The sequence below is a fragment of the Podarcis muralis genome, chromosome 1, assembly GCF_964188315.1.
Source record: "Podarcis muralis chromosome 1, rPodMur119.hap1.1, whole genome shotgun sequence".
Taxonomy (NCBI): domain Eukaryota; kingdom Metazoa; phylum Chordata; class Lepidosauria; order Squamata; family Lacertidae; genus Podarcis; species Podarcis muralis.
Window position 1 is genome coordinate 120652146 of NC_135655.1, and position 27896 is coordinate 120680041.

Genomic DNA, 27896 nt, shown 5'->3' on the forward strand with positions numbered 1-27896 from the left:
GCCTTTAAATTACCTCATTTCCCATCTAAGTGTATGAAATTAGCCTTTTGTGGAAACCTAACTGTCCAAAAAAGAACCACTCCACCTTAGGTTACTGTTGCCCCTTGTTTATTGTGTAACAGCCCTGTTTTACTGATGTAACTACAAAAAAAAAAAAGCATATAGAAACATAAAAGGCGGCTCAGACGATTTATGCAGTTTGGTTGACGTGGAGGACAGCGGCCTGGCTTGATTCTTCGTCGGAGTGCTCCATCTCCCCGCTGGTCGGTTTGCTCCTTTCATCGTAGAGTTCCTGCCTGATTTCGAGCGAAGCCCTATAGTCATCTCCTTCTTCAACGATGGCGAGCTCGATGTTGTTGTTGACCACTGCATCTCCTTCACTCCCGTTTTCTCTTTCCAGGGAGTCAGCAAAGGCTTTCCCTTCCTCCGCCAGAGAACTGGGAGAGGCCAGGTCAGAGTGAATCTCGGTGAAGGATGTCTCCTCATCGTTTGCAGTATGCTCACTGCCGGTAGCCTCTGCCGGCTTGTCTTCCGTTTCTGCGGAGGGATCTCCATCCCGAACTTTCTTCACGTTGAACGTGAGGGGAGAGACCTTGAAAGATGAGCTTTTTGACGAGGAGGACTTTTGGTGGTTAGGGGTGAGGGACTTCTTAATCTTCTCCCTCCTCTCATGAGAGACGATCTTGGTGCTGAACTTGTTCATCTTCTTCTCAATATTTTGGCGGGAAAACGCTTTCTTCAGGCTGTCCACCTTCTTGAGGCTGGACCTCTTGATTTTCTCAGCTCTCGTCTCCCCAATTTTCTCATCCATGCTATCGTCTGCCCCCTCTTCATCATGGGGTGCTTCATCCTCTGAGGAAAGCTCTACAGTGTGCAAGGTTTCCTCCAAAGTTTTGTTCTCATCAACAGGCTCTTCCTTCCCGTCAGTAATACTGGGAACAGGCTCTTTCACAAACACGCTGGCCGGGATTTCGTTTTCTTCCTGCAAAGAGTTGACATCGTGTTTATTCAGTGTTCACATGGCACAGACTTGATAAACAAGGCACGGCCCTCAACAACATCAATATTTTTCTTTCGAATAAGGCGGTAAAGGAAGTTTGTTTTTTCTGCTGTTGCTGCCACAGTATATTTAACCAGTAACAATCACTCCCCGTGGAATTGTTCGGTTACGTGCTGTAAGAGTAATGGGCTTACGAGCTGTCAACTGCATTGTAGAAGAATTCATTTTGCTCCACGTTTAGGCCAGTGTAGATCTAACCTTGCCAATTTCTTAATGCAGTTGAGAGCAAGATGCAGGATCAATTCCTGTTTCCCCTTCACACACACCCTCCCTGATGGCCTTAACAGCAATATTAAAGATGGTTATGGCTAACTAGGGCTCCTGGTCACGTTTAACCCATAGTCTGAAATTGGCTCCAAACCACCGTTAAACAATTGGCAGCGGCGTATCTCCACTTGCCTCAGAAAAGCTAACCAGGAGATTGTTCTGAAAGTCCACTCCCCTTCCCGGGGGGCAGCACTGAGGGGAACCAGGACCTCCCAGTGACCCAGCTGGGGTGGAGGGATGCCACCTGCGTCATAGGGACCCCTGGCCTCGTCACCCCACTGGCTGACCAATCGGGGTAGCCGGGGGGCATGGCCGCTAGCCGGTTAAACAGCGGCACGGCCAGGGGGCAACCTCCTTTTGCCTCCTTGCTGGATCTCCCAGCCCACCGGCCCTCTTTTCATGCATTGCTTGACAGCGGCCTTGCTATGGACTAAGGTCAGCCACCATATTGTTGGGGCCAGGTCGGAATTTTTTCCACTTGGCAAACTGGCACCAGCCATTTGGTTTTCGCCCACCTTGTAAGCCTTGTTTATGGGAGGGGAGGTTGTTGCCTCTGCCTGCCCCTCCTCGTTAAGGGTATCTGGGGGGCATGGTTCCTGTCCAAAGCCTGGGCATGGGCTAGGGCCTTAGCCCGACCCCATCAGGTACCCTGGGGGTGCCCCAATTTGATGCATATCATAGGGCTCCCCCTACCGGTTGTTTACCCTTATGAGACTCCCTGCAGATGGGCAGGAGTCAGGATATAGTTCGGTTTCACCCAATGCCTAAGCCAAACTGCTCACATCTGTAACCAATAAAGTTGTGGCCTATGTTATCCCATTAACCTCAACTTTACAGGCATAGGCAAACTCGGCCCTCCAGATGCTTTGGGATGACAACTCACATCATCCCTGACCACCGGTCCTGTTAGCTAGGGATGACGGGAGTTGTAGTCCCAAAACATCTGGAGGGCCAAGTTTGCCTATGCCTGACCTAAACATTTGTGTCCGTGTGTTTATTATCTAAGGGAACTGCAGGGCCCAGAGCCTTGCCACACAAGGCTCTTTACTCGTCATGAATCTGGGAGCTTCAAACATGCAAAGTATATGCTCTACCAATGTGCTGGTGCACACAAGACACTCGCACATCCTCCACTCATTTTTACTTGCTGCAAAACCAAGCCACAACATGGAACAACGGTGATGTTTTTGTATGTGTCATGGGCCTTAGGGAAAACCAAGTGGGGAAGTGAAATTGGAACTGCCTCCAGTTACAAATCAGGCAGGCACCATCTCCTGTTGTCCTTTTGGCGCCTTTCAAAGACGGTCCTTCTCTGACATGCCTTTCAAGTGGAGATGTTTATCCCAGTTTGAGTATTGGACTCAAATCTGTTTTCACGCAAGTTTAATCGCTATTGTCCTCTTTATTGTCAAATCGCTTTGGGGTGTTTTAAGGTAATCCATTAAAAAAATAGTTCAATGACAAAGAATTATCAGAATTGTAGGTGCTTGTCGGGATTTGTACATAGAATTATGAGAGTTTTTATTTATTTATTTTTTAAATGCTCGGTCTGGAGCATTAACACCCCCCTGACAATAATATAAAGCAGGACTCATGAAGACGTATCCCAGGTTAATTGAGGATAGTTATTTATGGCTGAGGAGAAAGACGATGTGGGGATATGCACATTCTTCTGTGAAATTTGCTTTAGTTGTTGCAATAACTGTATTTCATAAAGGCGCTGGTTTAATGCCATCTGTGCCTTATGCCTCTTGTATCATTCCACCACCACCCCACTTTGTATATTAAATAAACCTTAAAAAATAAGGAGGGAAATATTCCATGGCCACCAGCTCCGTTGACACCAACCCCTCCTTTTTGACTATTTGATGCATCACACTAAGGCATACTGAAGAGCAGCTCCATTGAACTTAACAGGCTCAACTGTTTCAAGTTTGCTGATTTCAACAGGTACACTATTAAATATGACAAAGTTGAACACAACCCTCAGTGCCCTAAACAATGAAAGTGGTCTTTCATTGCGCTCTACGCGGGGCTACCTTTGAAGGTGACCAGGAAACTACAACTAATCCAGAATGCGGCAGTTGACTGGTGACTGAGAGTGGCCGCCGAGACCATATAACACTGGTCCTGAAAGACCTACATTGGCTCCCAGTATGTTTCTGAAAACAATTCAAAGTGTTGGTGCAGATCATAAATGGCCTCGGCCCAGTATACCTGAAGGAGCATCTCCACCCCCATCATTCAGCCCGGACACAGAGGTCAAGCTCTGAGGGCCTTCTGGTGGTTCCCTCACTGTGAGAAGCGAAGTTACAGGGAACCAGGCAGAGGGCCTTCTCGGTAGTGGCACCCGCCCTGTGGAATGCCTTCCCATCAGATGTCAAGGAAATAAGCAACTATCTGACTTTTAGAAAACATCTGAAGGCAGGCCTGTTTAGGGAAGTTTTTAATGTTTGATGCTTTATTGTATTTTTAATATTCTGTTGGAAGCCGCCCCGAGTGGCTGGTGTAACCAGATGGGTGGGGTATGTAATAAATTATTATTATCATTATTATCGCCAACAATGGTACCATGGCAAGGCATTATGAAATGCACAGAACACCTTTAAACAAATATTGGAAAGGATGTGATGGCCTGGGTGCCACAAAATGTCTATGATGGGTGTGATGAGTAATCAGTATGTAATGGCAGAGGATGGCTAAAGAAATACAAATCATCGCTCACCATCCCTTCATCCATCCTAGACTTTGTTCAATATTTTCACAATAACCTCTTGTGTGATGTACTGATGGCATATGACATGGGTAGGCAAACTAAGGCCCGGGGGCCGGATCTGGCCCAATCGCCTTCTAAATCTGGCCCACGGACAGTCCGGGAATCAGCATGTTTTTATAATGCTTTTATTTAAAATGCATCTCTGGGTTATTTCTGGGGCCTGCCTGGTGTTTTTACATGAGTAGAATGTGTGCTTTTATTTAAAATGCATCTCTGGGTTATTTGTGGGGCACAGGAATTCGTTCATTTCCCCTCCACCTAAAAAATATAGTCCGGCCCCTCACAAGGTCTGAGGGATAGTGGACCGGCCCCCTGCAGAAAAAGTTTGCTGACCCCTGGCATATGAGCTTGTTTTCCAAAAGCAGCATGAAAAATATATAGGTAAGCTTTGAATGACCCCCCCCCCCCCAATTCATGGTATATCCATGGTTCTGAGATGGAGGGGGCTTTCAAACTGTTGCTCTTTTCAGGTGGGATTCAGTCACACACCCAACAAATTCAGGTCTGCAATAAGTCGATCGGGAGGTCTTGTGCCAACAAACCAACTCCCCCCAAAAGATTGGACTTTTTGTGATAAGAAATGCGAAGGGAAAACGTACTGGAAAAGGTGAGGTTGTGCTTGCTTTGATGCAACATCATCTAACATCCCAGCTAGCAAACCAACATGAATACTCAATATAGGCATCGTTGTCTAATCTTTCTGCAAACGAATCAGGACGAACGCTCAACAAACAGGCTGCCTGGAAGCACCCTGATTGGCTATTCAGTGAGTGGGTGGGAAGACTCATACTGGGGTATATGGTCTGAAAACCCGCCCACCTACTGAAGCTAAGCAGGTTTGGGCATGGATGGTGCCTGGATGGGGGACTGCCTGGGAACCACACTGCTTGGGGTTTCCTGACAGAAGAATGGCAATAAAATAATTAACTAACCAAAATACAGCTGTTTGGCAGTTTCGTCAAACCAAAAGCAGCCTCCACCAGAAATGGCTTGCATTCAGCATGTATACGGAACAAGATGCTTCTACAACTAAACGTTCTAACTTCTGGGTTTCTTAATCCTGTCGGTGTTGTTGACAAAGAGAAGTGTGCTTTTGCAGTGATGCTTGTGTGTGCTTAAAAACAACAACACTCGTATTTATAGTGACTTAAAAAAAATTACTCAAAGGAAAAAAGGAAAGGAAAGAAAGAGGTGCTGTTTAAGTAGGTATTTATGACTGATTGCCTTATTACCTGGGACTTAAATCAGTTTTACTTTAAATTGGCTCCCAAGACGAATATAGAACCTACAGCGGCTGCAAATTATTTCTTGCCTTAATATAGCATTCACATGGGGGGGGGGGGAGTTGGAAATGAGAGAAAGCTGAAGTCTGGTGCATTTGGGGGCATTATATAAAAGGGATGCTGTGAGGTATTTAAAGGGCTTTTAGTACGAGCCCATGGCTTTGCGTAACATTAGGGTTGCCATAAGTCCAGAATTTCCTGGATATACCCAGAATACTGGAGTTTGCAGTCAGAAGAAGTGTCCGGGTGGAAATCGCCCCTGCTGGAAAAACATATCAGGGATAATCCGGACGTATGGCAGTGTCGTTTTTGCCGATTTTGCTTTAAAATAGCTCCAAACTCTCCCCCCCCCAAAGTTCAACAATTTTGCGGGGGGAAATTGTGTCTGGATTTTCACTTTTTGAAATACAGTGGTACCTCGGGTTAAGAACTTAATTTGTTCTGGAGGTCCGTTCTTAACCTGAAACTGTTCTTAACCTGAGGTAACACTTTAGTTAAGGGGGCCTCCCGCTGCCACCACGCCACCAGAGCATGGTTTCTGTTCTCATCCTGAAGCAAAGTTCTTAACCTGAGGTACTATTTCTGGGTTAGCGGAGTCTGTAACCTGAAACGTCTGTAACCTGAAGCATCTGTAACCTGAGGTACCACTGTTTGGCAACCCTACATAACGTTTGAATATTATTTATTTACTTATTGCATTTATATCCCCTCTCTCTAGGAGCCAAAGGCAGCATACATGGTGTCCCCCTCCTCCTCATTTAATCACAAGAACAACAACCCTATGAGGTAGGCTAAGCCGAGAGGCAGTTGCTTGCCCAAGGTTTACACAGTGCGCTTCATATCTGAGCGGGGATTCAAACCCTGGTCTTCCAGGTCCTCGTCTGACATGCTGGCTCTCATATGCTGCTAATCGTATGCATAAATGACTTGGGGAAATGAAGAGGTCAGGTAGGGCACTCATCCTTCCTATAAGCAAATTAATAAAATAAAATAAAACCAAACTTTTAAAAAGGTGGAAGGGCAGGAGTGCCAGGATCTAGCACAAAGGACCACCTCCTAACAGCCTCTCATGCAAGATCTGGTTTTGTGTGTGTGTGTGTTTTACTGAATGCTGATGTGCTGTATCTTTTAGGAGTTTATTAAGATGGGCACATTTTCTTTCTTTCTTTCTTTCTTTCTTTCTTTCTTTCTTTCTTTCTTTCTTTCACAATCATTTTTAGCTGCCCGAATCCTACAATGCCAGCCATCACTCCCCGAGGACCTACTGAGCTTTGGATGATGCGATGAAGCATTTTTTGAGAAGAAAGGAGATTGAAATAAACTGCCCCCGGGCTCTGCTGTTGGGCCTCCCAGTAGGATATGTGCAAACAGGATGCTAGAAGAGATGGACTCCCCTCCAGTCTGATCCAGCAGAGCTCTTCGTATGCTCATACAGCTCCTCCAAAGTGCTTTAAATCAGATACACTTTCTTTTTTTGGGGGGAGGGGGTGTCAAGGGACAATCTGGTCCACGATTCCTTTCATAATGATAATTGGTCCGCCTACAGGGAATAACTAAAAGTATAAATGAAAGGCTGCACTGATTTTTCTATTGCTGTTACCATACCATGTCTATTTTAGTGTCGATAATGATGAACACCATGGATATAGAAATAAATACTGTACTATGGCTTTTTAAACTCTCTCTCTCTCTCTCTTTGTGTGTGTGTGTGTTATTTTTCTCGTTGGTTACTATGCTATGTATTTTTGTGTTTTTATATTGCAAACTGCCCTGTGATCCTTGAGTGAAGGGCAGTCTAGAAATCTAATAAGTAAATGAAATAGAAATAAATAACCATGGGATATACAGTCCCTGACTCAGAAGCCTAGTCCCATCAACAGAAGCCCTGTGGAAAGACTTCTTTTTGTGCTCAGGGCTCCCCCTTCTTCTTCCCCTGTGCCCCCCACAATTGGCTCACAGTCAGCGGTCAGGAGTGTGGGTGACTTGTAGAAATCAGCTGGTTGTTTGCCATACCTCAAGCTCTGTGATATATCAGCAGAACATGTGGAACCCCAGCAAGAGTCTTCAGAGATTTCCTTCTCCCGTCAGACAACTTATTCTAGGGGAAAACTCCTCTCTTGACCAGTTCAAATCAACGAAGTGCTTATTGTTTCCAGACACAAGACAAAGCTAAGTACTACGATCTAGTAGGGCTGGGAGATACATCCATATTTCGTCCAAAACCGGGTTGAAGACCATATCGTGATATCGGATATTGGCTAAGAGACAAATGATACACTCAGGTGTCCCAAGAGTGGACTCACAAACTGAATACACACAAAGACATCCCCACCTCCCCGCTTGCAGAAAAGCAGCACATGAAGGAGAATACTAAGCTAGAGTCGTTTTAATGTTGGTCAACAGTTAGCCCTGGTAGAACTTAGCAGGGCGGAGAATAGGGACAGAACTGGGATGAGTCTTCTCTGACTATCATTGGTTCTGACTCTGCATACTGTTTTTCTCTCTCTGCTTTCTGCCTTTCAAGTCCCAACGGTCAACGGCCACTACTGAACGACGCTGTAGATGGAAACCGATACCAATCCGAGAGGAAATAAAACCCGACAGTTAGAAGTCATAATAGCAGGCATTCTTCACAGCTCTGGAACGGAATGCGGTGGGTAACATTCACAGCCAAGAAACTTCAGGAAAAGCAAATATTTCAGAAGGAATCTCCTCCAAACAAAGAAGAGGTTATGGAGGACCAAGCAAAGTCCTTCCTTCAGAAATGTGCGCTTATAAAAACATCACAGCTCCGCAGGGTATGTCCCAGAAGCTTGAAATGAACTGGGCAGCAAATTGGCACAGGGTTGGGGCTTAGAAAAATCTAGCAGTTTTGACATTTCTGAAGTTCTCTCCCTACTGCAAAAAAAGAAAAAATCTGTTGCCATTTGCAATATCTGCATTTTTCTGTTTGCCTGTGTCAGGGTTATATACTTAGTTTACCATTTTGAACGAGATGTTCACGAGATAAATTTGCCTCCACACCGAGAAGGGTGGCGGTGCAGCTGAAATGCTGCAATTGTTTCAACTCTGTTCCCAGCAAGAAGCAGATTGCAAAAGGTGGCAGATATAATGTAGCTTTTGAACCCGTCAGCTGTTGGTGAAAAGAAAGCACAACCCCTTCTTCAGAACGGTTTCCCGGAGGAAAGGTTATTGGCAAAGTTGCCTCAGGGTTGAGATTCTGAATACCATGTGCAGATGCCATCTTGCACTCAAGTAATCGCTTAAAAAAACAAAACACCCCCCCCCCCCCCGCTAGCCTCATGGAAAACACCAGATCAACATTTCAAATTTTTAAAAAGATACACTGTTAAGGTCCTGGTGTTTGTTTCACAATGTTCAAGGGAGCCATTGTGTTCTGAAATAGAGAGATCCATCATGTTCTACAGAGCCTGGGAGTTCCCCATCGTTTGTTTCATTAAATGACATCTTGGGAAACAAGGTTGTTGTGCTCATTGTGCTTTTAGTAGAGAAAATAATACAAAAAGTGGTTTTAGGTTACTTTAGACCCAGTGAGCCATACAACAGAATGGTAAAATAGGTAAAGGGACCCCTGACCATTAGGTCCAGTCGTGGCCGACTCTGGGGTTGCGGCGCTCATCTCGCTTTATTGGCCGAGGGAGCCGGCATACAGCTTCCGGGTCATGTGGCCAGCATGACTAAGCCGCTTCTGGCGAACCAGAGCAGTGCATGGAAACGCCGTTTACCTTCCCGCTGGAGCGGTATCTATTTATCTACTTGCACTTTGACGTGCTTTCAAACTGCTAGGTTGGCAGGAGCTGGGACCGGGCAATGGGAGCTCACCCCATCGCGGGGATTCGAACTGCCGACCTTCTGATCGGCAAGTCCTAGGCTCTGTGGTTTAACCCACAGCGCCACCCGCATATAAACGTAAATGCATACATACTTAAGGCACTTGCAGATCATGGGTTCCAACCATCTAATTTAGGGGCGGTGGAGTCTTTTAGTTGTTGCTCTTATTAAGCAAATTGGAGTCACAAACCCTTGCAAGCCTACTGTGGATAATTTAGCAAACGGCCCGTCCGTCCTGATCTGCCCATCCCCAACTGAAAATATATGGACAATGAACTTTAGACCAGTTTAGCTGCAGAGTGATTTGAATTTTCATTTCATCAGCCCTGCCACTATAGGCAAACTGGAACCTAGAGTTTAAGAAAGGTGGGGCAACATACGAGAACCTCTTGCAACAACTTGCTGGTTCTTTGCCCTATGGACTTAGTCCAGGCCACAACAGTGCAACACTGAAAACAGACTCAAGCCTCAAATATCTGAAAGACCTCCTGCTTCCAAAGCTTGACTTGGCTCCATTTCTAATGAGACAGTTCGCTGTCTACAGTGCTGAGGACAAAACGCCAACAATTCATGTATACATATTGTTATTGGCATCCATCTGTCTCAGGAGACAGTGAGCCATTTGAGGTAATTTTGGAGAGTTTCAGCGCCTGCTGTGGCTGGGAAGAGTGATGAGGGAGAGCTATTTTATTGCAGCTACGAGGGCGACTGCTTTTGCTGCTACAGGAGCACCATGGTGTTTCTCCTGCCTCTTCCCAGCAGTCATTCCTCCCGCCTGGCAAACTAAGGCCTGGGGGCCGGATCCGGCCCAATCGCCTTCTCAGTCCAGCTCACGGAAGGTCTGGGAATCAGTGTGTTTTTACATGAGTGTGTCCTTTTATTTAAAATTCATCTCTGGGTTATTTGTGGGGCCTGCCTGGTGTTTTTACATGAGTGGAATGTGTGCTTTTATTTAAAATGCATCGCTGGGTTATTTGTGGGGCACAGGAATTCATTATTATTTTTTTCCAAAATACAGTGGTACCTCGGGTTAAGTACTTAATTCGTTCTGGAGGTCCATTCTTAACCTGAAACTGTTCTTAACCTGAAGCACCACTTTAGCTAATGGGGCCTCCCGCTGCCGCCGCACTGCCGGAGCCCAATTTCTGTTCTCATCCTGAAGCAAAGTTCTTAACCCGAGGTACTATTTCTGGGTTAGCGGAGTCTGTAACCTGAAGCATCTGTAACCTGAAGCGTATGTAACCCGAGGTACCACTGTATAGTCCGGCCCCGCCACAAGGTCTGAGAGACAGTGGACCGCCCCCCTGCTGAAAAAGTTTGCTGACCCCTGTGCTAAGCCTTACTCAGAATAAACCCGTTGAAATAAGCAGAGTTGATTACCAGAAGCCCATTGATTTCAAGCAGTCTCATTTGAGTATGACTCATTCAGAAGCAACACCCTGTCATTCCTTGTAGAGAATGCAAACAAGCAGGGGTTGGATCCATTACTCGCATGCACTTTAAAGGGGAAAGTTGCAGCTGAACACCCAAAGCGAGACTGTCCCCAGGTATGTATACCTAAACACTGAAGGGTATTGTTAAAATCGGCCTCAGAAGTTGCACTGAGTCAACCCCTAAGAAAGCATTTTGCATCATTCTTTTCAGGTTCGTTCCTCATCTGGGCATGATTCTTGATGGGTATCCAAATAAACCTTTTTTGGGGGGAGCATTTTGGATACCTAGCAAGCTGAAAGGCTGCAGCTTATTGTCCTTCGTGGGAACCTGTGGAATCAAGGCAACGAAACAGTTTCTTCTGTTGGCACATTGCCTTGAGGCCTTAGTCTGGGTTATGGCTAACTCCAATTTGTTTCTGAATCACAAATTCTCTCTCCTTACATGGGCAAAACTCTCTCTGACTTATGCCTGGCAGAGGACCAAGCAGAGCCTTTGACATCTAACAAGAGAGTTTTTTCAAATAAATAAAATTTCGCACAGTGTGGTCAAATCATCTCGACGACACAGAATGGCTTGATCTTGCTGCAAAGTGATGTCGGCTCATGGGTAATTGGTCTCTTTCTTCGTTTACAAATGCTACGTACTGAATAAAAGGGGCCCACCATTAACATCCTGATAGCTTGCAGGCAGGGGATGCAATCCTGTATCCCTCCAAAAGGCAGTTATATTCCAACTCCAGTGGTGTAGCGTGGGGGGGTGCAGGGGGGGGCGGCCGCACCGGGCGCAACATCTGGGGGCGCGCTCGCTCGCACTCGCAGCTCTCTGCCCCTAGGGCAGAGGGGCGCAAATTACTTGCCTTGCCCCGGGTGCTGACAACCCATGCTACGCCACTGTCCAACTCCCACCAGTTCCAGCCAACATGGCCAATAGGCAGGTTTGATGGGAGCTGCAGTCTGGCAGCATCTGCAGGGACACAAGGTTCCCTATTGTCTGGTATTCAGAAGTATGCTAAAAATTAGTCAGCAATAAGCTGTAAAAGATAAAAGCTCATTATGTGCAATGAGCACTTGGCACAGTCATCTCACATGATAATACAGTGGTACCTTGGTTCTCAAACGCTTTGGTACTCAAACACCTTGGTTCCCAAATGCCTTGGTTCCCAAACGCCGGAAACCCAGAAGTAACTGTTCTGGTTTTCGAACGTTTTTTGGAAGCCAAACATCCAATCCGGCTGTCGGCTATTTGTTTCCAAGGCGCCTACACCAATAAGAAGCTGAGCCTTGGTTTTCAAACATTTTGGAAGTCAAATGGACTTCCGGAACGGATTAAGTTTGGCGCTTTTGTTTTTGCTATTTATTTTGCATTTTTGTTTTGAAGGCTATTTCGGTTTGTTTGTTTGTTTTTTGCGACTGTGTGGAACCCAGCTCAGCTACTGATTGATCGAATGATTGTGTGACTGCGGAAATGGATAAAAGCCCCCCAGCCAAACAATGATTATCATCAGTGCAGGTAAGGAAAAATAATAATTTTTATCATCTACAATACTGTCTTATTTATTTCATAGTACAGTACACTGATTATTGCTTTCATTTTATGGATCAGTGGTCTCGTTAGATAGTAAAATTCATTTTGAATTGCTGTTTTAGGGGTTGTTTTTAAAAGTCTGGAACGGATTAATCCATTTTGCATTGCATTCTATGGGAAAGCGCACATTGGTTTTGGAACGCTTTGGTTTTGGAACGGACGTCCGGAACAGATTAAGTCTGAGAACCAAGGTACCACTGTACTGCCTCATAAGCACTTGGGAGGCAACTGTTCCACCTCTTCCACCGAAAAAATCTGCATGTCACTGTAAACCATGGTTAGTGGTTGACTGTGACCACCTAGCTGGGCACTCTTGCTCCTCTCTATTGCTATGCAGAGTTAACAAACCGTGATCCCTCCAAATAAACCACGTTCAAGAACAATCAGTGGCTACAGATTGTGGTTTCTGGGAAATGAAATAAACCACAATTCTTGGTTTGGACCTAAACCAGGGACTGTGGTTTGCTTCTCTCTCCATGGCTAGCAGGAAGAAGCGCAAAGCGGGAGTGATCAACCCATGCACAGTACGCTATTGGTTTATGGCTGACTGTGATGTGCAAATGGGAGCCCTGGACGTGGAAAAGCCGAATGTTTCAGTGAGAAGGTGAGCGCATCATTCCAAGGCGGCAGAGATCTGTGACAGGACTGTGATAGCATGTCTGAATTGGTTTACGGTGGCATAAACTCTAATGGTCTCATAAGCTGCTTCATCAGTTTCTTTAAGACACCATTAAAATTTTCTGCGTCTTTGGCCTCCTGGCCCCATTTCCTCTTGATTTTTGAGCTGGCAGGTTTCTGAGCTGGGAGTCTCTTGGTATTCAAACAGCACAAAAGGCAACCGAACAATGACATTTCTTGGTGTTTTTCTCCTCTTCTGCCTCCTTCCATTTCAAGATCAAATATTTACTAACTGGAGTGGCACTGAATACCAAATTCAGTGACCCCCTAAGCTCTCATTTAATGGGATTTTTCTGGTCCCCACATGCTATTAAACTGCACATTGTTGTTACTGTGTTTTGCTTTTTTTATTTTAATAAAAAAGACCTGAATTTCCTCCGTTTTCAGTGGCAACACGAGCTTGCTCATTTGCTGTGGTGCACGATTGGCTGAATGACGTTCATTCTGAACCAAAGCGGGGCGGGGGTGGGGAACCATGCAGGTCATGTGGTTCCAACAAAGCAGAAAGGAACAATGCCAAAGCTTAATAAGGCTTTGCAAACAGTCCTTTCTGTGTTTTGTTAGGTATTCTGTGCCGTTTTGCAATTTGTAACAACTCCTGCAGCCACATTAGGAAGAAAGAGAAGCCAAGCTTGGGACGGGACAGTATATCTAAAGGAGAGGGAAACAAGAGGCGTGCAAAGGAACAAAAGTTTTTCTTTTAATAAAGAAAAAAAAAATGTATCAAGAGCTCTGCTGGATCAGGAAAGGGTCCAATCCAGTCCAGCATCCTGTTCTCACAGTGGCCAACCAGACGCCTGCGGGAAGTTTGCAACATAGCTGTCAACTTTTCCCTTTTCTTGTGAGGAATCCTATTCAGAATAAGGGAATTTCCCTTAAAGGGAATTTCCTGTACACCTGAAGGAGCGTCTCCACCCCCATCATTCAGCCCGGACACGGAGGTCCAGCTCCGAGGGCCTTCTGGCGGTTCCCTCATTGCAAGAGGTGAGGCTACAGGGAACCAGACAGAGGGCCTTCTTGGTAGTGGCGCCCGCCCTGTGGAACATCTTCCCATCAGATGTCAAAGAGATAAACAACTACCTGACATTCAGAAGACATCTTAAGGCAGCCCTGTTCAGGGAAGTTTTTAATATGTAACGCTGTACTGTTTTTAACACTTGATTGGGAGCTGCCCAGAGTGGCTGGGGAAACTCAGCCAGATGAGCGGGGTATAAATAATAAATTATTGTTATTATTATTATTATTTAAAAAAGGGAAACGTTGAGGCTATGGTTTACAAGTGGGATCTGAGGGCACTTTTGCTCCCCAACGGTGATTCCCAGAAACTGGAAAGTGACATGCTCACAAACCTAAACCATATGCATTTATTTTCACTTCCATCTTGGGTAAGGGGTAGGAACGGTCTTTCTGAGGAACACAAAGTATCAGATTTAATCAGCACTCTTTTTCTAGGAAAAGAGGTGCCAGAACTCACCACGAACACCTCACCCGTTCTTTTAGAATGGCAATGGCGCCCAGAAACTGAGTTCCGGCAAGTTCCGGCTAAAAGAAAGCCATGGATTTAATCTGTCTGGGTGCTGTTGTTGTTTTTTGGTAATCTGACAGCTAATGCAGAAACCTCAAACTCTACAGGTTCTTACTGTAGAGAAACCAGAGGTCAAGATTGTTTTGGGAGATTTTCGCTCGTTTCTGGGAGATTTTTAAAAGCTCGTTGTTCACTAGCGAATGAAACCGCACACATTAACGACGGGTTTAAAAAAAAAAAAAAAAACAAACAAAACGCTTTTCATCCTGTGTGTACAATACTTTCCACTCGCCTCCTTTTTTAAACTAGGGAGTGTACAAAATAATAATAATTAATAGGTCTTTTCTTCATCGAGGTCATATAAGAGAGATCTCTGTGAAGGCTTTTGCCTGGAAAGTCCTAGAGTGGATGGGGGGGGGGGAGAGGCCTGAACATGGCGGCTATGTTTTATGATCCATTCTAGGGTGTGGCGAAGTTGTTCCCTAGATGTGGACATTCTTGGCAGGGAAAGTTGTGCAGCCTGCAGGGCTGAATATCTCACAATTTTGTGAGTGCTTTGGAGCTGAAGTGAATGAGGAAAGTTTTATCTATGGGCCAGACTCTTTGTGTGTACACATGTTCGCATTGCACGGCTAGCCCAGTATGGCGAAAATGCAAGCAGAGGGGCACAAGGGTGGAAAGCTTTTTGAGCACGGCCACAGGGCAAGTGGGACTCCCTGCTTGGCTAAGTGCTCCTTGTGATCCAGCATCAGCTATAAAAATAGGCCTGGATGTGGTGGTAAGCGATGCATTCCAAAGATTCTTAAATCCTCTGTTTCAGGAGCTACAGAGGCACCCAGGGTCTGGGTTGTTGCCAAGAAGATGGGAGTGGTTGAGACATGCAGCCCTGGAGGCAATATGGCCGTCCCCACATGTTTGTTTTGTGTAAAAACAGGCCTAAGGGAAAACCATTTCCCAGTGCGGAAAACTTTGGCTGGGACTTCCTAAGCTCCTAGTCCAGGGGTCAGCAAACTTTTTCAGTAGGGGGGCGGTCCACTGTCCCTCAGACCTTGTGGGGGGCCCGGACTATATTTTGAAAATAAAAATAAAAATGAACAAATTCCTGTGCCCCACAAATAACCCAGAGATGCATTTTAAATAAAAGCACACATTCTACTCATGTAAAAACACGCTGATTCCTGGACCGTCTGTGGGCCGGATTTAGAACACAATTGGGCCAGATCCGGCCCCCGGGCCTTAGTTTGCCTACCCATGTCCTAGTTCCTAGATCTGCAGTTGCAGGTCTACAATTCGTAATTTGAGAGGAGCTCAGAGGACATGATGACTTCCCAGGGTCTGACCGTAGCCTCTTCGTGACGCCAAGAATTTTGTTCCCGGGTTGCTGATCAGGTCCAAAGTTCTCCTCACCACATGGCCAGGAAGATCTTAGGGATGGGGGGAGGCGACAACCCCAAACAAACACCCCCCCCCCGAATCAAGGCGCTCCCTTTTCCCCACCAAAACCAGTGGCGTGCAGTGAAATTTTTCATAGGGGAACCGTTAGGATCAGAGGCACCAGCTTGTGAAGGCAAAGAGGGGCGGGGAGACAAATGTGTATGAGCATCGTGCCTCCTTCCCTGAGCTGGGTAGAAGCTTCCTGGGCTTTGGGAAGGAGGCACCAGACTTTAATATTGTAATACTCTAATTTACTGGGAACATTTTGGGGACTAGCCTAGCTCCCCATGTCCACTGACTGCATGCCACTGACCAAAGTTGATCTCTATTGCCTCTTTTGAGACCAGTAAGGAACTCTGAGAATTGCCATTAAATGGGTTTCTAGAAAACACGGATATGAAAAGCCTGAGCAATTAAAAAAATAGCTACCAACCATATTATATCCCTGTATCTTTCTTCTTAAGAATCCTGTTATCTTGGCAGCACAGCACCTTGCCAAGTCTTATAACACCAATACTATCTCCCTTCTTTTGCACTTCTTCAGCTTCTCTCGTGACCTTTTAAACCTAAAACCTACAACTCCCATCATCCCTCGCTAGCAGGGCCAATGGTCAGGGATGATGGGAATTGTAGTCCAAAAACAGCCAGAGACCCAAGTTTGGGAAACGCTGGTCTAGGGCATCCTTTCTCAACCTTGGGTCCTCAGAAGTTGTTGGACTACAACTCCCATCATCCCTCGACAGCAGGGCCAATGGTCAGGGATGATGGGAATTGTAGTCCAAAAATAGCCAGAGACCCAAGTTTGGGAAACGCTGGTCTAGGGCATCCTTTCTCAACCTTGGGGCCTCAGAAATTGTTGGACTACAACTCCCATCATCCCTCGACAGCAGGGCCAATGGTCAGGGATGATGGGAATTGTAGTCCAAAAACAGCCAGAGACCCAAGTTTGGGAAACGCTGGTCTAGGGCATCCTTTCTCAACCTTGGGGCCTCAGAAGTTGTTGGACTACAACTCCCATCCTCCCTAGCCAGCAGGGCCAAGGATGATGGGAGTTGTAGTCCAACAAGGTCTATCTTTGGTACCGTAAGTCTATGCAGAGCCTTTGATATGGCAGCAAGATGGAACACTTCAAAGTTTGCTCTCGGGGCAAAGCATTAAAAACTGGAAGGCAGAAGCTGCTAGCGTGCCAGGATCCTTTTCCTCCTCTGGTTTTATAATACTGAGAACTGTGCAGCGAGCAGAACAATGAGTAGCAAGGTGGAGTCTTTTCCTCCCTGAGGGAAAGGACAGGAGGTTAGCGAGCTAGCAAGCAACCTGAGCCAAATGTTTTCCACCAGGCCTGCTTGATTTATTTAAAGTATTGTCATCTAACGGTGCAAGAGATGTTTCACACGAAAACATCGTTGCACACATAACCCTATATTAAACTTGGCAAAACCAAACAGCTTTCTTTCCCTTCTCAAAGCCGCATGGTTCCCCCTCCCCCATTTTTTAAAAGAACTGAGTGGAATGTCTTGTATAGTTGATTCAAATTTAGATTTTGTGCACTCCAGACCACTGCTAAAAAAGGGGATGGAATGCACACTGCTGATTCTATTTTAAAAAGAAAAAGAAAAAGAAAAAGTTTGGTTTTACAAGCAATTCTGCCCTTCAACTCCCTTGCCCCTTGAGCTCCTCTTCTGAACGGATCGGATTGGGCCTCAAAAGTTTACGACTGGCACTCTACCCAGAGTTAACAGTATTGATACTTGAACACAAGTCCAACTTTTAACCAGCAAATGGCCAGACTGCATTATGCAAGAATTCTTGGCTGATTTTTTTTCCTAGCAGAGGAGGGGTGCAGAGTTGCCTGGGGGCGTAGCAGCTGAAAGCCCTCCCACTGATTTAGAGCTTGTGCTTGAAGACTAGATGACAACTAGTGCGAAGAGAACAAAAATGTACAGCCTTGCAAATAAGTCCGGTAGTTACTAGCCTGACTTGCATGCGATACATTATACATGTGACGCACCAACTTCCTGCAAGACATGAAGAACCAACCCTTTTCCATTTTACAAATGCTTTGCTGCTTAGTCGCCTGGCAAATTGTGCTTGCTTCTCATCGGCAACACGGCAAGAGGAGCCGATCTACCGTATTTTTCGCTCCATAAGGCACACTTTCCCCCTCTTAAAATCTAAGGGGAAATGTCTGTGCGTCTTATGGAGCGAATGTATGGTCGGCTTTCCCCACTGCCAGCCCCACAAGCTGCGGGGAGCAGCGGAAAGCTTCAGCGAGGCGCCTGTCCTGGAAGCCTGCGAAAGAGAGGCGCTGTGCAAGGAGGGAGAACTGTGCAGCGCCCCTTCAGCGAGGCGCCTGTCCTGGCTTCTGCCTTAGCCTCTTCTGGGCAGGGGGAGCCTTCATCCCACTGCCCTGAAGAGGTTTGGCACGGTTAGCCAGAACAACCACACAGTATCCCAGAAGCCAGATCCCTCTTGCTGTTCTGGCTTCTGGGATTCAATTTCTTATTCTTCTTGTTTTCCTCCCCCCCCAAACTAGGTGCGTCTTATCGTCTGGTGCGTCCTATAGAGCGAAAAATACGGTACATGGAATCAGAGGAGAGGAGTGGGTAAAGAGATGCGGATGCTCAAGCTCTGGATTTCCTGCATCATAGAACCACAGAGCAAGGATCATCTAGCTCAACCCCTCTCAATGCAGGAATCTTTTGCACAACATGCAACTTGAACACACAACAGACAAGAGTCTCATGCTCTTCTGACATGTAGCTCCAGGCTGGACTTCAACTCCCATCAGCCCCTGCCAGCAGGGCCAATGATTAGGGAAGATGGGAGTTGGAGTCCAAAATCTGGAGAACCCCAGGTTCTGCATTTCTGGCTGATCCTGCCTTCCACAATTGTTATATACAGTGGTACCTCAGGTTAAGTACTTAATTCATTCCGGAGGTCCGTTCTTAACCTGAAACTGTTCTTAACCTGAAGCACCACTTTAGCTAATGGGGCCTCCTGCTGCCGCTGCGCCACCAGAGCACGATTTCTGTTCTCATCCTGAAGCAAAGTTCTTAACCTGAAGCACTATTTCTGGGTTAGTGGAGTCTGTAACCTGAAGCGTATGTAACCTGAAGTGCATGTAACTCGAGGTACCACTGTATTGGATATATTGGAGTGGTAATCAAACGCACCATGGCAAGTGTCCTAAACTCACCGTGGGAAGAATGAGATAAAAATGTAACCAGTAAGTCAAGATATTCTCTGTGTACACAACACTTTCAAGAATTAGCAAGAATAGCCCATACGCAAAAATAACCCCAAAACACCTAAACACCCAGCATCAATGTATCCCCTGACATATTTTCACTTCCGCAAATCCCACATGCAAGAAAGCAAAAATGGATCACTCAAGGGAGGTACTGGTTTGCCATGCTCTGAGCAAACTATTTTGGTATACAGTGGTACCTGGGGTTAAGTACTTAATTCGTACCTGAAACTGTTCTTAACCTGAAGCACCACTTTAGCTAATGGGGCCTCCTGCTGCCGCCGCGCTGCCGGAGCACAATTTCTGTTCTCATCCTGAAGTAAAGTTCTTAACCCAAGGTACTATTTCTGGGTTAGCGGAGTGTGTAACCTGAAGCGTATGTAACCTGAAGCGTATGTAACCCGAGGTACCACTGTATTCTCAACAAACTGTGATTGCTGGAAAACGATACACAGAAGCCTGCAAAGATACTTGTTTCTGCCACTATTCTAATCTGCAACATACGTACCCCATGTGATTGCATTCTAGCAAAAGCGGAGATGAATAGGGTTTGTGTGTGAGCAATGATGTAGAAAATGGAACATCATCCGCTAAGCAGGGGGAAGGCGCACACAATACAAACATTTCTTTCAATGCTCATCCTTTTGATAGCTTTGGGCTGATTGGTAGCCTGCCTGTCTGCAGTTCTGGCAGGGAGGCAGGAGGAGAGAGCAAATCTTATAATAGATTCCTGATAAAATATTGATATATGTGGGAAAACAAACTGGATTTGAAAACCTTGCTTAATTCATTTTTTTATTACACTACCTGGAACATGAAGCTGTGTTTTCACTCTCACTAACTACTACAGGATACTTTTTTAGAGAGAGAGAGAGAAACAAACAGATACAAACCCCATAAGAATCAAATCTCGGCTTTTTCATAAGCTTACTAGGTGCCTTAAGGAAAGGCTTTTGCTCTCTACCTGAGCAGCATCTACCCCCATTCCGGGTCTGTAAAATGGAGACGATAACACTGACTTTATGGGGTTGTTGTAAGGATCACAGAGATGATACGGTGGTACCTTGGTTCTCAAACACCTTGGCACTCAAACAATTTGGAACCCAAACACTGCAAACCTGGAAGTAAGTGTTGCGGTTTGCGAACTTTTTTCGAAAGCGGAACATGCTCTGTTTTGAGTGTTATGTTTCCGATTTGAGTGCCGCACTTCCGTTTTGCTTGTTACACTGAGGTCTTTTTTTGCTATTTGTTTTGCTATTTGTTTTTGCGGCTCTTTTCGTTTTGTTTTCTTGTGACTGTGTGGAACCCAGTTCAGCTACTGATTGGTTGATTGTGTGGCTGCAGTACATTGTTTATTGCTTTCATTTTATGGACCAATGGTCTCATTAGACAGTAAAATTCATATTAAATTGCTGTTTCAGGGGTTGCTTTTAAAAGCCTGGAACGGATCAATACATTTTGCATTAATTTCTATGGGAAAGCGTGCCTTGGTTTTGGAACACTTTGGTTTTGGAACGGACTTCGGGAACAGATTAAGTTTGAGAACCAAGGTACCACTGTATATGGGTAGTGTTTCAAGTACTCAATAAAGGTTATGATCATAGCGTCTCTCCATGGTTTCTGGTATGGTCACATCCAAAGGGAGGGTTCATATGACAACTGCCATGTTGAAAGGTGGGTTGAAAAGGGATCCATGTGGGCTAGCCGTGCTCCTGGGAAAATGTGTGCCATGGCCCTATGGAAATTATTCCCAGTCATCTGCACCTTTGGCTGCAGTGGAAAACTACCGTATTTTTCACTCTGTAGGACACACCGGACCATAGGATGCACCTTGTTTTAGAGGGGGAGAACAAGAAAAAAAAATTATCCCCCTCTCTGCTCAGTGCCCCTTCAGCGAAGTGGCAGGAGAAACGGAGCCCCTTCCATTTCTCCTCCCACTTGGCTGAAGGGGCGCTGCACAGGTCTCCCTCTCTGCTGAAGCCAGGAGAGTCTTGCTCTCCCAGCTTCAGCAAAAGGAACCCGAAGCCCGCGGAGCATAGCAGGAACTCGCGCTGCACTCCGAAGGCTTCAGGCGGCTATCCCTGAAGCCTGGAGAGTGAGAGGGGTCGGTGCGCACCGACCCGTCTCACTCTCCAGGCTTCAGCAAATGCAATGTGAAGCCTCCGGAGCGTGGAGGGAACGCTCCCTCTGCGCTTCGGAGGCTTCGCGTTGCTATCGCTGAAGCCAAGGAGCATGCATTCGCTCCATAGGACGCACACACATTTCCCCTTAATTTTTGGAGGGGGAAAAGTGCGTCCTATAGACTGAAAAATACGGTAGATCTACAGGTATACCGATGCAGAGATCTTCCACCCAAAGGAAGAACCTAACTGAGCAAGATTTCTGGCCCCCCCCTTCTTGTAACTTGAAGCCATTTCAAGAGAAATTCACAGACTCCTTCAGCATTCCAGAATCAACAGCACGAGACTATCGCTAAACGGGCAGAAACAGACACACTGGCCAAGTGTTACAAAACACCAAGGTAGAAATGTCACTTGCCAAAAGCAAACCTCAGTCATTGTCCACAATGTAATGTTTAAGAGATCACAGCTGTCTCTGCCGAGGGGACCTCGAGACAAAGGCTGCCTCTTAAATCACACTAGAAAAAGCTGAGGCAATTGTCGTGACTGCAGAAATCACACCGTCCTCCTCGACTCCTTCAAAGTCAAAGGTCTGAAAACGGCCGAGCTGTTTCTGGGGTTTGCAGTTCACCAACCTGTCTTGAAAGCAGTTACTTATTTAGGCGAGATGGGTGCCTTGAACTTTGGACATGGGAGTGGCATGTAGAACTTCTCCCCGTCTCTTAAAAATGCAGTACTGGATGTAATCCTAAATATGGTCAACTAACAGCCCAAACTTTTGCATATTTGCTGGGAAATATGTCCCACCGGGCTTGGTGGGAGAAACTCCCTCAACATTTTCCACAGGGCTGCAACCTTCCTGTGGTATTTTCTTGCTGATAAGAAAATGTCAAGATTCCTGGGCACATTTCTCTGGGGGCAGGTTTCTCATTGCAATCTCTCTGGCAGCGTGCCTGGGGTGTTCTTTCTGGGTGGTGGAAAAAAGAAAGCGAGAACGCCGCCTGCTTCCTCAAGGGTCCAACACAGCCCATTGAGTTAGCTGGAGCAAACTCACTTACACAGCTCTGAAGCATGGCTCAGAATTCGTTCCCGTAATTTATTCTCGACATCGTGCATAGATCTCTCTGAAAACGGGCTTCTTCCCCCCCACCCCTTTAATAGCTTGTTAACTCGTTACATAATTCATTACTTGCTTTAAGCTCTTTGCAATTTTCAAAACAGGTTTTTTGTCACATTTCCTGCCTAGGAAAACACTAATCTGCAATTTGGGTGGGGTTGACATTTTTTTTTACTCTGGACTTTGAGCATCTCCTGCTGATTTTAGAAAAGAAACACCCCATACGTTATTATCTCTGACAAGACAGGCAGCTGACGCTGCTGTACATTTGTGTACGAAAGACTAGCTTTGTCTATCTGCTCGCCTGTGTGGGAGTCACAGATGTGTGCTCCTTCCTACACCGCAGAAAACTCTCAGCAGCCCTGGAAGAAATTGTGTGGCTTCTCCTCTCTACACGAGGGGTGTGCTAGGGTGGTGAAGAGCCAAAATGCGCCGGTGTAATGTGGCAATTGGGAAGCGGGTGGCGCTGTGGTCTAAACCACTGAGCCTCCTGGGCTTGCTGATCGGATGGTCGGCGGTTCGAATCCCCGCAACGGGGTGAACTCCCGTTGCTCTGTCCCAACTCCTGCCAACCTAGCAGTTCGAAAGCATGTCAAAGTGCAAGTAGATAAATAGGTACCACTTTGGCGGGAAGGTAAATGGCATTTCCATGCGCTGCTCAGAAGCGGCTTAGTCATGCTGTACGCCGGCTCCCTCAGCCAATAAAGCGAGATGAGCGTCGCAACCCCAGAGTTGTCCACGACTGGACCTAACGTCAGGGGTCTTTTACCTTTAATGTAGCAATTAGGGCATGAGGAAGCTTTGACCCTCCAGGTGTTGTTGAACTACAACTCCCACCAGCCCTAAAACAGCACAGACAATGGCCTTGGATGATGGGCAGCATCTGAATCTCACTGAGCAACCTGGTTCACATGTCACACTGAACACAAGGACAAGCTGTCTGTACAAGAGTGCGCACCTGTTGCATTACTTCTCTCAACCACGGTGTGCACAAAACTGGCACCCTTTGAACGCTACGTGTGAATAATTGCACAAGTGCACAGCTCCACTGTTTGCGTACACAAGCTGCACACTCGTTGAAGCACCCTTACCTCTTTGCCTGGCCTACTTTACAGGGTTGTTGTTGTGAGGGTAAACAGAATGGAAAATATGCATGCGCGCACACACACATGCTACCTTGCGTTCCTGGAGGTCAGGAAGCATATAGACCCTGAGATCATCTTCTGACGCCCTCCTTCGTGTGCCTCCTCCCTGAGAGGTCTGGAGGGTGGCAACGCGAGAACGGGGCCTTCTCTGCAGTGGCTCCCTGTCTGTGGAATGCTCTCCCCAGGGAGGTTCTCCTGGCGCCTTCATTATACACCTTTAGGCGCCAGGCAAAAACGTTCCTCCATCCAAGCTAGCTCCACAGGAGCAGGCTACAGCGGGGGTGGGAGACATTTTTCAGCCTGAGAGTGGCATTGGAGGGCAGGCAGCATATGCCAGAACTGGGCGTGGCCAGAGGGAAAAGTGGGCGGAGCAATGAAAGGAAATTTCACTTTTGTAGAGTAGACAAGTTTCTACACCTGCCCACTGGATCCCTCTATCCCCTATCCAGGCAAGCGAGAGGCATCATGCTAGTGGTGTAGCAATAAAACTAGCTAGCACATTTGCAAAGCTAAGCAGGGTCTGGTCTGGTTTCCAGTTGGATGGGAGAATATGTGTTGAGATTCCTGCATTGCATGGGGTTGGACTAGATGACCCTCAGCTCTCCCTTTAATTCTATGATTCTGTGATTATCACAGTTCAAGGACATTCCACCCAGGCAGAAACATTCAAGGGGGGTTTGGAGCCTGGGAGACAGACAGAGAAGCTTAAGAGGGCTTCCACATTTGGACCAGAGGCCTGAGATGTCCCACTCCTGTTCTACAACAACAACAAAAAGTAAGTGCTGTCGAAGACGAAGGTGCTTAAGCACAGGGAGAAAGACAGATCTTGGGAGGAGAGCACTTGATATACTTTGCAGGCCCACAAATCAAAACGTTACTGGATTGTCTATATTGCAGCATAATATATTTAGCAACATCAAATTGGAGGCAGACGTCCAGGAAACCAGAGCTCAAATTTTGTACACAATGAAGAACGGGGCTTTATCAACAGGCACCGATGGCTGCAGAGCGACGGGAAAAGCTTAGGCTGGCTCGATGCATAAACCCGTGGGGTGGAGAAGCCAGAAGAATTTGCTCAGGGTAGCAAAGTCCATTAACTACTTTTTAACAGCCAGGAGCTAGGTGTGACTGTTTTTTAAGCAGGTAGGTATACACATGCATGTTCTCTCTCTTTTTAATATTTTAAAAAAACAAGGTGCCCTGTAATATCTTGATAAAAGTGCTGGGAGTACCAGAACAAAATGACCCCCGTGGGCAGCAAAAAGAAGAGGGTGCGATGCTCTGTACAGGTGAGCACTGTCACAAAAAAAAGCCTTGCTGCAAAACAGGTGAGGGTGAGGCTTGAACCCATGCAAGGACTATGGATTTTTCAATGGCAACTGCTTTGCAGGAAGGGGTGGGGAACCTGTGGCTCTCTGAATGTTGTTGGGCTACAACATCCATCAATCCTGACCAGCGTGGCCAATGGCAAAGCAGGGGGGGACCGGGAACATCCGTGAACCACAGGTTCTCCACTTATGCTTTCCAAGTAACAACAGCATGGATAACTGCTTGTAAGTTCGACACAAACTTCTGATCTTATTTCTCTGGAGGGTGGAGCAGCCCGATACTTCGCTATCTACTGACCACTGGCAGAATTACGCAGACAGAAAAAGCATACAAACCGAAGTGGTGGCTGTTGCTGGTTTTTTTTTAAAAACTAACCATATAGCAGATGCTGTGCCAGTTTTTGAAAGAGAGGTTCGTCTACTTTTAAAACACATTTATCACTGAACTCAGGCAAAGACACATTTGCGGCTGCAGTCCTGTGCATAATTCACTTGGGAGTAAGACCCAGTGGGATTTAGTTTTGTGTAAACATGCACAGGACCAGACTCTAGGACTGTTTTGCTGGCTTAGCTGCATATCGGAGCTGACAATCATTTGCTGCAAAGGAACTAGGTAGGATTCAGTGGGAGGCGTGTTCCATCGGCAGCACCAATCACAGGGCCGGCAGCTAACGGGTCATTTTTTCCAGACTACATAAATAAGACCTGTGTTTGCTCAGTGGAATTTGGGAACACAGATCTGATGATTCATACCAATTTCAGTTTTGTGAGTATGGCATGCAGCAGGCATGATCTTTAAGCACTGAAAACTGGCAAGGCTGAGTTTCAGCCTTGGCTTACCATGGCCTCAGGATCCTGTTTTCATGTCTAGACTCAAACCTGGAACCTGTGAGGCAACCATCAGGACTGTGCCTCTGAGCATGTGCTGATAGTAACCGCAGCACACATCTGGTGGGATTCCTGCTGCAATGGGTTTCCCAGCAAGACTTGACCAAGGGCAAATGTTTTCTTTTTGCCAGATCTTGGCGTGTGTGAGCAACGGGGAGTGGATGAGAGAGTAGGAAAAGCACAATGATAAATGAATACAGTCTGTATGGCAGGAAAAGGACTGCTTGGATGACTAGTTTATATTCCACATTTCCTTCAGAGAAATCAGGGCGTCGCAGGTTAGGTTAGGTTTTTGTAAACCGCTATGAGGTTTTCTACAACCAAGAGGCATATGAATTTTAGGAAATAGGTTAATGAAGTGTTTACCAAACTTGAGACTCTAGTAGTTTTTTAACTACAATTCCCATCACCCCCAACCACTGGTCCCACAAGCTAGGGATGATGAGAATTGTAGTCCCAAAAACAGCTAAGTTAAGGGATAGTGGTTGGCCTAAGCTTCCCAGCACACTTGATGACCCAGTGAAAACTGGAACCTGGGTTTTGCCAGGCGTAGAAAGGCACTCTAACCATTGCACCACCCTGCCTCGGAGGTCTCTGGCAATTGCTGAACAGTGGCTGGCCGAACATTTCTCTGGGGCGAGCCTGTCCCTGTGGCCCCAATCTCCCCTCGTCTCACCCCCACCCACAGGAGCCAACTCTGAGGGCTGAGGTCCCTTTGTCCCATCCCCAGAAAGTATTTGCGGCTGTTGAACCCCCCCCCCCAATTGATGGGCATTGCCATTCAAATGGTGTCCATGTGCCACGTCTTGAAATCAATTATGTGGGGTGGGGCTTACCCGCCCCCGCCCCCAGTGCCAGATTACCAAATAGAGTAGGAACCAGTTTATGGGGACTTTTAGGGGCCCTGTGACAGCAGATCAAAATAATATTTATTTGATCCCGAAGGAAAAGTGCAATCAAGCTTTCTTAGTTTTAGGAGATGATTTGCAAGCCCCCCCCAACCCCCCCCCGAAGAGTTTGACTGCCTAGGGGGTGCTGCCAATATTTTATTCGAGTTGGCACCCCTGTCCCCAGACCCCCGGCCCTTTCTCTCCAGATCCCCCACCCCCGACCTACCTGGAAGATGAGGACCTTGAAGTGGTTCCTGCGCAGCAGTTGCGCGTGGTTGTGCTCCAGCCGCTTCACCTGCGCGCACTGGCGGTCCATGCGCTCCCGCACCTCGCGCGTGTTGGCGCTGACCTTGCGCGACTTCTCCAGCAGCTTGGCCACCGTGTTGCTGGTGGACGTGTGCTGCTTGCACAGCTTGCTCAGGTCGCTTTGGATGCCCTTGACCGAGCCCTCCAGGTCCACCTGACGCTGCTCCATCTTCTGCTGCTTCTCCTGCACCGAGTCCAGCATGTTGACCAGCTTGTCCAAAAGGGTCAGCACCGTGATGGCGTTCACTTGAGAGCTGTCGCGGACCGCCTCGCCCGGAGCTCCCGGAGCCCCCGTCGCCGTCGGCCCCGGCTGCAAACTGGGGCTACGGCTGCCCGACGACGGCGCCGGACTAGGGCTGCCGCGATCCAGAGGCCCGTCGGGGCTGGACGGCGAAACGTACGCGCTGCTCTTCTCCACTTGCATCGCGTCCATCGCGGGAGGCTGCCCGGACGGCCGCGATCAGCCACTTCTGGGTGCTTCGGTGGGTGGGTGGGGTGCCCTTCTGCTTGGGTGCTGCTGCTGGTGGGGCGACTGCAAGAGCAAGGTCCGCCCCGGGAGCGAGCGCCTTCCCCAAACCTCCCCGCCGTCGGCGGGACGCAAAACTTTCGCTCCTCCCCGACGCAGGAGGAAGCCCGGTTCTTGCACGGATCAGGCCTCCTGTAGCTTTAACTCCGCTCCTCTGCCTCTCTCTCTCGCCCCCCTTCTTCCAGCCCCTCCTCGCCCTCTTACTTTATGAGAGGAATGCCATATTTCCCCCATGACTTCATTGGCAAAGGCGGGGAAAAAAACAAAACAAAACAGGCCCTGGACGGCCATTGGTGCAAAGCCTGTAAACTTTTCAAACAGCCTGCGGATGCAGCGCCAGGGACTCTCCCTCTCCCCCCCCCCCCCCAATGTTCCTTTCCTGTGTTGGGTTTCTTTTTTCCCCTTCCTTTTTCCTTTTCTCCCCACCCTAAAAGAA

General features: G+C 47.0%; 1 protein-coding gene across 1 annotated transcript; it reads right to left on the bottom strand.

The window, feature by feature from the left end:
• Positions 1-91: 91 nt before the first annotated feature.
• Positions 92-27648, bottom strand: CAVIN2 (caveolae associated protein 2). Its single transcript, XM_028750731.2, has 2 exons — positions 26855-27648; positions 92-982 (listed from the first exon to the last, which is right to left on the bottom strand). Exons 1-2 carry the CDS (start codon positions 27365-27367, stop codon positions 191-193), a joined length of 1305 nt encoding a protein of 434 aa, XP_028606564.1. The 5' UTR covers positions 27368-27648; the 3' UTR covers positions 92-190.
• Between the last annotated feature and the right edge of the window lie 248 nt (positions 27649-27896).

Bases quoted from the DNA above. Each gene is read 5' to 3' on its own strand.
- CAVIN2 (XM_028750731.2), bottom strand. From the start codon at position 27,367: ATGGACGCGATGCAAGTGGAGAAGAGCAGCGCGTACGTTTCGCCGTCC. The intron at 983-26,854 runs GTAGGTCGGGGG...AACTCTTTGCAG, and splicing joins TCAAGGTCCTCATCTTCCAG to GAAGAAAACGAAATCCCGGC.